Source organism: Octopus bimaculoides, chromosome 2, assembly GCF_001194135.2.
Source record: "Octopus bimaculoides isolate UCB-OBI-ISO-001 chromosome 2, ASM119413v2, whole genome shotgun sequence".
Lineage (NCBI taxonomy): Eukaryota > Metazoa > Mollusca > Cephalopoda > Octopoda > Octopodidae > Octopus > Octopus bimaculoides.
Window position 1 is genome coordinate 174,749,870 of NC_068982.1, and position 10,000 is coordinate 174,759,869.

The 10,000-nt window shown below is 35.6% G+C and overlaps 1 protein-coding gene and 1 non-coding gene across 8 annotated transcripts in view; one reads left to right on the forward strand and one right to left on the reverse strand.

Moving 5' to 3' along the window:
• LOC106871733 (clathrin interactor 1) overlaps positions 1-10,000 on the forward strand; it is a 172,755-nt gene that overhangs the window by 145,138 nt on the left and 17,617 nt on the right. For 5 of the 7 annotated variants that reach the window (XM_052965736.1, XM_052965739.1, XM_052965738.1 and 2 more), the window contains exons 12-13: positions 75-245; positions 6,412-6,547. In XM_052965736.1, coding sequence (XP_052821696.1) covers positions 75-245; positions 6,412-6,547 — 307 coding nt within the window. Of the gene's footprint in view, positions 1-74; positions 246-6,411; positions 6,548-6,986; positions 7,151-10,000 lie in introns of those variants that run through there. The other 2 variants (XM_052965742.1, XM_052965741.1) reach the window with 2 other exon arrangements.
• Positions 8,402-8,503, reverse strand: LOC128247175 (U6 spliceosomal RNA). Its single transcript, XR_008263580.1, has one exon. It is a non-coding gene; the product is annotated as a U6 spliceosomal RNA (small nuclear RNA).

Here is a 10,000-nt window from a genome sequence, read left to right on the forward strand (position 1 = left end):
TTACCTTGCTGCACCCTTGTTTTTTTCTTTCTTTTTTTTCCTCGTGATTTCTGCCTTGGTTGGTGCCATCACAGACTATGATGTTCCAAGCCAACATGATGTCTCCCCAGTCGACGACAATGATGTCCCCACCGGCCATGATGTCCCCACCAACTATGATGTCCGGTGCAGGTACCCCATTTTCCACCCCTACAGGTGCTGTCAATCCTATTCCTGCTATGGCCATCCCTATGTCAATACCACAGGTGAGTTGCACCAATTTTAAATGTCCACCTTATTTCTGTCTCCTTCCACCATCTCCTCCTTTTCCTCAGTCTTTATTATTATTATTATTATTATTATTATTATTATTATTCTGTTGCTGTGGTGGTTGTTATTGTTGCTGGTGGGGTGGCAGAAATAGGGAAGCAGCCGATGCCTTGTGGTATTTAGTTACTTGGCTTTATATTTAAATCCACTCTAGCAGTCCAGGAATTAATTCAACAATACCTTTCCCCCAAATTTGTTTTTTTGTTTTGTCCAACATTAGAAATTGTCACCATCATCATCATCATCATCACCTTCGTTATTCATGGTTTGAGAAATACATCAAGAATATTCTTTCTTGGAACAAGAATTAGGTACATTTTGGAGAACATGGAAGACATGTATTCAAACTTAATCAGAATATTTATGGTTAATGAAAACGTTCAAGGTTAACAAATGTCTCTAAGGTTAATAAAAATTTTTCAGAAGGGTTCACAATACAGTGTATGTCCTAATAATGTTTACAGATCCTAGTATCATTATTTTCTGGAATGTGTCTATTTCTCACCTTATGGGGAATTTGTTATGTCTTAGAAATGGTTGTGTTACTCCATTTGTACCAATTAAAAAGGAGTATAGATAATTTTCCTTTGCTACCACAAGATTTTAAATTCAATATTTAGGTTGATGTAATACCTTAGCTATTCAGTTCACTATTACACAGCATCATAGATATTTTGATATTGCTATGTTGATAATGTGTAAGAGTGGAGGTGCAATGGCCCAGTGGTTAGGGCATTGGACTCGCGGTTTCGATTCCCAGACCGGGCGTTGTGAGTGTTTATTGAGCGAAAACACCTAAAGCTCCACAAGGCTCCGGCAGGCGATGGTGGCAAACCCTGCTGTACTCTTTCACCACCACTTTCTCTCACTCTATCTTCCTGTTTCTGTTGTGCCTGTATTTCAAAGGGGCCAGCCTTGTCACACTGTGTCACGCTGAATATCCCCGAGAACTATGTTAAGGGTACACGTGTCTGAAGTGCTCAGCCACTTGCACGTTAATTTCACGAGCAGGCTGTTCCATTGATCGGATCAACTGGAACCTTCGATGTCGTAAGCGACGGAGTGCCAACAACAATGTGTAAGAGCTTTTGTCATGGAGAATGATGTCAGACTTGTTATTTTCTCTCTGGTGGTCTCTCATAATACTAAAATCTCAGTATTTACACATTGTTATTATCTAAGGCAGCTTGTGGTTTATATGAGTACCGAATATCTCTTCCTTGAAGCAATTGAAATTTTATCTAATGACTAAGCATTCTGTAGAGCAGCTTTGCAATGTAGTTGTGCCTCCAAGTAGGTTTTTCTTTTTCTTTTTTAGCTAGTATGGGTGTTCCTCATACATTGTGATGTCATGTATTGTTTCAGGTGATACTCCACAGAGATGACTGTTGTCGTTTATACTATAGGATTTGTGTATATTCATTTCAATATATCTATGGTGATGGTCAGTTCCTGTATTTAACATTTTGTTGCCTCTACTGACATATCCAGGCCAGAGATAGTCTCTATAGACACGTGCATGTTTATACATGTACATGATGCTTCATGCACAAGGGAGCATTTAAATATTTGATATTAGAACACATGACAGACTACTGAACATACGGTGCACATTGAAGTTGAATGTCAATATTTTTAAGCTACGTAATCATTTACATTATTTACATTATTTACATTTGACGGATATTCGTCCTCATCTTCTTTGTTGTTAACACAACGTTTCGGCTGAAATACCCTCCAGCCTTCGTCAGGTGTCTTGGGGGAAATTTCGAACCTGGGTTCTCATTCCTATCGATGTTACTATTATTATTATTATTATATTATTATTATTATTATTACTATTATTAATCAGGTCGCTGATATCAGCTGAAACGTTGTGTTAACAACAAACAAGATGAGGACGAATATCCGTCAAATGTAAATAATGTAAATAATGTAAATAATTCCTCATCTCTTAAATATAGAACTGTACGTAATCATTGTCATCATCATTTTTCCATGTTGGTATAGGTTGGACACATTATCTCAGTCCCCATCATCATCATCATCATCATACACACAGCAATAGAGAACACTGGACAACTTAGGTATTGTGTATGTCTTCCAGTGTGAACTGGATGCCTTTTTTCATGCCACTGGTACCAGAAAGATTTTCCCATGCAAGGAAGACTAAAGAGATCCTTCTATTCTATATCAGATCTTATTTGGAACTTATTCTACTCTTAGGCAGGCAGACTGATGCAGCTTGGAGAGTATCAACTTTAAGAACTTAGCTCATTAGAATTTAAACTGGCCATATCGGGCCTAAATATTCTACCTGTTTCATGCTCAAACTGGCCATATCTGGCCTTTCACACCTACCCCAAAATGTCATTTTAAAAATAAACAATCACATCATTAAAACCTCAAAGCTAAAAAATAATGTATGATTACTTCACAATAATGTGAATAAATGAGCATTACATTTGACAATAATCTGAATGCTAAACGGTTAAATATATCAACTCTAGTATATCTATTAAGAACTCTTTACTTTATTCATAGGCCAAAATACAAAGACAATTTATATAGATATATACATTATAATGAAGACACACAAATGCACTTTTTTCTTTCTTTCATACACACACATATTAAGATAAATACACACCAAGAAACAGCAAGTTTCTCAGTGAAAGAATGAAAACAAGAAAGATGTTAACTGCCCTTTCATGGCCAGACACCAATATTGTAATCCTTTAATTTATCACATTTCATTTATGATTTTGGTGAAGCATTTGGTTGTTTGATTCTAGTGAGGATTTATTTATTTATTACTTCTGCTTCAGCAAAGGCAGAGGTATTGTTTTCAGTTGTGTTTGTTTGTTTGTCTATGGACAAGATATCTCAAGAACAACTGGATGGATTTGGATGAAACTTTCAGGGATGTTTGGCCTCATGACTAGCATAGACTGATTAGATTTTGGGATCAATCCGGTACCAGACAAGGATTCTGGATTATTTTTTCCTGTTCTTTTACTTAATGTTTGAGAGCAGTCGGGTTCATTTTTAGTTTTCTCATTTGTGAAAGCAGTCAAGTTTATTTCAGATATTCTCATTTTAAAAATCATCTCCAGTTAATTGTTGAGAGGACGTTGGTGTTGCCTTGGCTGAGGTTTGCGCTCTCTGAGTGCTCTTGTTTATTTATACATTTCTTTCATTGTTTCTCCATATGGTCTGCTTTCTAGTTTACATGTATCATTTCACATTTTATATCTGTATTGCTAACATAGTCCTGTCACGTTGAGATTTATTCCTATTCAACGTATGGAAAGCTTGAGAAAAATCACACAATATCTAAACTAGGTAAAAATGATGACCAGTCCTTCCCCCCTCCCACTTCTTTTTCTCATACAAAATAATCTTTATTTCAATTATCACAATAAATATGAAATCACCTGTAAATGTCTCCTGTATATTTGAAACTGACTGAGCCATTTTCCAATTTCCTTTCTCTTTAGAACTGCTCTCTTTTGGACCTTTCTCTGACTACTGCTCACCTAAAACCTCCCTGACGAATATTAGGCCTTACAGTCTTCAGCAACCCTCTCATTCAAACTCCCTTCTTTCCTTTTCATTATCAAGAGTGTAATACAAATGCTGTATTCCCATGTAAAGGACCCTTATAACACCTCAGTCACAAATATTTGTTAGATGTTTTACCAAGCATAAATGCAGAATGATTCAAAAAGTAGTCGTCATCATCATCATCATTTAACGTCTGCTTTCCATGCCGGCATGGGTTGGACGGTTTGACTGAAAACTAGTAACCTGGCAGGGCTGCACCAGGTTACAATGTGATTTGGTAAGGTTTCTACAGCTGGATGCCCTTCCCAATGCCAACCACTCCAAGAGTGTAGTATCAATATTTATTATTATTATTATTATTATTATTATTTCTAAAAGTTTTAAGAAAGGCAATTGTTAAAAAATTATTAATTTTAAAATGTGAGGAAAAGAAAATCTTAAAATCACATCCCACTGCCCTAAAAAAGAAAAGACACATTTTTTTTGCATAGTATCCTCAATGGATGACACTGTAGAAAAGATGAAATTGCCACAGTCTAGATGTTTTTAATCAAAGGCCTGCTGGATGACAATCTGGGGATTAATAATAATAACAACAAACTGTATTACTTTTCACCACTTGGTATATGCTCACACATCTTGAATGTTGTACACACACACATTCTGTGTCACATGCAAGCAATGACTATCTTCGTGTTGAGCAAAGCTTTATTCAGCGATACCATGTAACTGTTGACTAATGAACCAACAAAATTGTCCATGCGGTCACTTGACTCACCAGAAATAACAACTAAATTGCTCTCAAATCACACCCTATCATTTTAAGTAAGGAGATGTTACATTAGACTTGAAATGGTGAGATGAACATTACTATATAGTCTGTGATTTTTTTTTTTTTTTTTTTTTTTTTTTTGTATACATTTGCAAGCTTTTTTCTTTGTATGACAAATTGAGCATGTTACCTTTTGTAAAATGTCTTTGTATTATTATTATTATTATTATTATTATTATTATTATTATTATTATTATTATTATTCCTTCTTAGTTTTTGTTGCTAATTTAGTATGTTTTTATGCATGTTTTAGATTTCCATTCCAATTTTTATTTTTTTATTTTCATTTCTCTTCACATCCAAACAGGACATTTTCTAGTATTTTACATAAATGTTATAAACTCTTTTCTGAAAATGTTATGTGATTGATTTTCTCTCCCTCCCAGTAACCCATAATGGATATTTAGAAACCTGAATCACTATAAAATTATTATCTATCTGTAATGTAGTGGGGATTGTCAAGACAGTAAAAGACCATCTTAAGTGTTTTATGGTATTTTTGTTTTAACTATCTCTGTTTTAAGTTTGCATCCAAAAAGATTGATATGGGAATCAATAATCTATGCTATTCCGTTTGTCATTACATGTGTTTGAGTGTTATGCTTTTAACAGCCTTAACTATTGGATGAAATTAAAGGCATTGCTAAAATCTATAAATGTATGCATCAAAATAGAAATAACGTTATCATACTGGTAATTATTACTACATTATGAGTAGGAATTACAGGCAGGTGGTGTGGATCAATGTAATTGATTATGTCTGTCTCATATATAAACTGGCTCTGTACATTGTGAGCATGATCGTTACCAACGTCGCCAGCGTGATCGTTACCAACGTTGCCTTCCTGGCACATGAAAAGACATTCGAGCGAGATCGTTGCCAGTGCCGCAGGACTGGCTCCTGTGCAGGAGGCACGTAAAATACACTATTTTGAGCATCGCCGTTGCCAGTACCGCCTGACTGGCCTTCGTGCCGGTGGCATGTAAAAGCACCCACTACACTCTCGGAGTGGTTGGCATTAGGAAGGGCATCCAGCTGTAGAAACTCTGCCAAATCAGATTGGAGCCTAGTGTAGCCACTTGGTTCACCAGTCCTCAGTCAAATTATCCAACCCATGCTAGCATGGAAAGCGGACGTTAAACAATGATGATGATGATGATGATGATGACAATCATATGCAGTTTGAAATAGAAAGTCTGCTAGAACCCTGTGAGGCAAGTACAGTACTCAGTTGAATTTTTACTAGAAAGCATTTCATTTCACTTGCATCACGAACATATGAAAGATATAAATGCTCCAACTTTCCATTTCCCTCTCCTGCTAATCCTAAGATACGGGTATTGTGTACATTATCAAAAGAAACTGATGTTTAGTAATCTTGTCACTTTTGATATGAAATATAAAGATCTTGTGATTTTGTATCTGTGGTCCATTCTTGACTCTGTCAAAAGATATTTATCTCATGTCTTAGAGCTACATTTAGTCAGTTGCTTAACTTTCTCAACTTGGGACATACAGTTAAGTGTGAGAAAACCTATTAATTTCTGAGAGTAACAGAATGGCTTTAACTCAGAGGATCAAATCTGGATCACAGACTTTGTGCATTGGAAACTTACCAGCTATATAACAATGCTCACTAGTCAAAAGGCATCATATTTAATTATCCCACAATGTCTCTTAACTCCAGGGTTTTCATTTTCAGACCTCTTCAAACAACACCTGGACAGATTCCAGTGGACTTAACATCAGCTTAGATTCCTTGAACCCAAATGCTCGTTTTCAGAAATCAACAGCTCCATCTATGAACCAACTGCAGCAACAAGGGCTTATGGCAAAAGGTAACACTTTCTCTATATTCTCCTAACTTTATCTAATGATATAACAAAATGATAGTTTTATATGAATGATATTTATGGCGTATCTTCTTTTTGTTGGAAAGTTTGGGCTCTGGCTTCTATCATTTGGCTGAGGAGTCCATGAAACAGGTGTGTCAGTCTTACATTGTACCATTTACCATAGAATAATTCTGTATATCACTAAATTTGGGACAAATAATTTATAAGTTAATTTTCATTAAAATGTGGTTCTATTAACTTTTGACATCCTGTTGAAAATTTTCTAACTTAAAAGCCCAGTCCTGTAAAGATTCTATTACAGAACAGAGATGGAAGACCAAGAAAGAGATAAGAGTTTTTCTCCTTTATATTTGAGAGTTCCTAACTTCTTTCAAAACGAATGTAAACATGTTTAGTATGACTCTTTTGATATGCATTTCAGGACTAGCTGACTAATGTAGTCCTGTAGACCAGTGCTACTCAAAGTGGTGGTCTGCGGACCGGTGCCGGTCCACAAGCCATCAGCTACTTCTACACAGCAAGTTTCCAGAAAAGAAAGAAACATTATAAAACGCTTATGTAATATTGTATAATTTGTTTACAAAATAAATATAAAATTAAAAAAATTGTCAACTTTTATTATATTCATTATATATATTGTTTCCGGTATAAATTAATATTACTAAGAAATATTACTGCTCCCTGGCACATTGGGAAAAAAAAAACTGCCGGTACACAACATCAGATAGTTTGAGAAGCACTGCTGTAGACTATTACGTCTTACAGGAGGTAAAGAGTTAATTACTATTTTGATTGAGAATTGTAAAACTTTTGCTTCTTTATATTTATTTGTATACATAAAAAAATATCTGCATATTTTATCTTGTCAATTTTTTTGATAATCTTCGATTTTAAAGGTTATTCGGCTTTCTTTGTTTCGTTATATATGTTTGTTCTGCTCTTCATTAGTAACAGGCATGCTTTACTTATTTGTTTTCTAATTGCTAAACAGAAAAAAATTTAATAGGAAGGCAATTATTATTATTACTATTATATTAATAGTGTAATATTTTTTGTAGTTTACTTAACTTTTACTATAGTTATTTTCTATAATTTTTCTTTCTCCCCACCTCGTCGGCAAATAAAGTTTTGATCCATTTAATTCAACAGTAGATTTTTCTGTAGATTTCTTCTCTGGTAAATCAGTCATTGTTAGCATTACTTCAAAAGGTACCTACCCATTCTAACATGAGCAAATAAATTTTAACATAGGCACCAGTTCAGAAATTCAAGGAAATCAGTGATATCAACCCTAGTACTTAAATGGTATTTTATTTTATCCATGTTGAAAGGATGAAAGGCAGAGATGACCTCAGCAGGAATTGAAATCATAATATTGAAGCAAATATCACAAGGCAATTTTGAGCAGAGTGTGTTAGTCAATGCCATTGACCCCGGTACTTGACTGGTACTTTTGTTCAACCCAGAGGGATGAAGGTGAAAGTTGATTCTACTGAGGTCAACTTTACTTTTCATCCGTCTAGGATCAAGAAAATAAAGTACCAGTCAAATACTGGGGTCGGTGTAATCAACTAATGCCCTCTCCCTAAATCAAAAACTATTATTGATGACTTGTCGCATTATGTCAAACAACTGTTATGATGTCTGTGACAAATCTGTCAGCTGAATTCATTTTGAGGATCACACCACCACTCACCTTTAACCAGGTAGGGCAGGTGGTGTTCCTCTGTCTCGTGTAGTGGTTCTCAGCTGGGGTCCATATGACCCTTGAGGGTCTTTATTCTTTTATTCTTTTGGTCATGTGACTGCAGCCTTGCTGGAGCACCGCCTTTATAAAAAAATATGGAAAGCTTCATGAATTTGCATTTCATCCTTACGCTGGGACCATGCTCATCTTTGTATCATTCTAATTTTAGAGTATGTACTGCCAATATTTTCTTGTTAAAATTTATGTGCCATAAATCAGTTATAATTATACTGTACACTATATATTTTAACAATTTTTATACAATTCCTAATAATATTTAATTATGAAAAATACAATAGTATTTTTTAAATATCAAATGGCTATAAGGGCCCATTTGAGTAAAGTAGGACTCAAAGGGGCCCATAGGTGAACAAATTTGAGAACCACTTGTCCAGTGGTTATGGCAAAAGAGGATGTGTGAATGACAAACTTAAAAGGATAAAGGAAAGACACTTCCTTCTTCAGTCAAGCCTTCATCAACTTTTTTTTAAAGGTCCACTTGGAAAGGAAAGTGAGGGGGGAGAGGAAAGGGCTTTATCTTGATGAATTTATAAAAACATTGGTGACTAGCAGAAATGGTTAGGGCGAATGGCCCTACTCTAAGCATGTACCTGTAGATTGGACAGCAACAGTTGGTTGAGGGCGTCATGCCTTTGTTCCAAGGTAATCTTGGATCTGTGGGGTTCCTCAATTGACCCTAGTTGGAATTTCTCTTTGTATCAGGAGGACTGCATCATTCATGTTTTCACATACTTTGTCTAAATCTCATTTCACTGTCTTGTCCATTTCTTTCTCTTCATCTTTTATGTTAACCCCCCACACACAAATTGCTGACTGTCTATGTGATGTCCTCCTCATCTAAAAGAAATTATTATTATTATTTCTTTTTATCTTGGGTTTTGTTGTAACTCCTGGAGTCTTGCATGCATAACAGGCTTGCTGCCTGCAGCCTATGGTACCATGCTGTTCTTTTTATTATTATTATTATTATCATCATCATCATCGTGGTGAGCTGGCACAAGTGTTAAGCACACTAGATAAAGTGCTTGGCGGTATTTCACCCATCTTCACATTCTGAATTCAAATTCTGTCAAGGTCAACTTTGTTTTTATACTTTAGAGGTCATCAGTATATTGTGTGCCTGTTGAGCACTGGATTCAGTGAAATTGACCAGCTCACTCTCTCAAAATGTCTGACTTTGTACCTATAATGGAAAGAATTATTATTATTATTATTATTATTATTGAGTGAGAGAGCAGTGCATGCCATCAAAGTGACACTAGGGTAAAGTATATGAAGCCCTGCATACCCATCATGACTACCCGTCTGATAAGGGCACACCAGACTCGTGCATCACAACCATATGTGCACGACATGGTGATCTCATATCAAGATAAACAGCGCATGATCCTGCAGGTGGGGTATTATTATTATCATCATCATAATTATTATTAAAGTAGCAAGCTGGCAGACTTGTTAGCACGGTAGGCAAAATGCTTGATGGCATTTTGTCTGTCTTTTCATTCTGAGTTCAAATTCCACTGAGGTCAACTTTGCCTTTCATCTTTTCAGAGTTAATAAAATAAGCACCGTTTGAACACCGGGGTTAATGGAATCAGCTTACTCCACCACACACACACACACTGAAATTACTGGCCTTGTGCCAAAATCTGAAACCATTATTATTA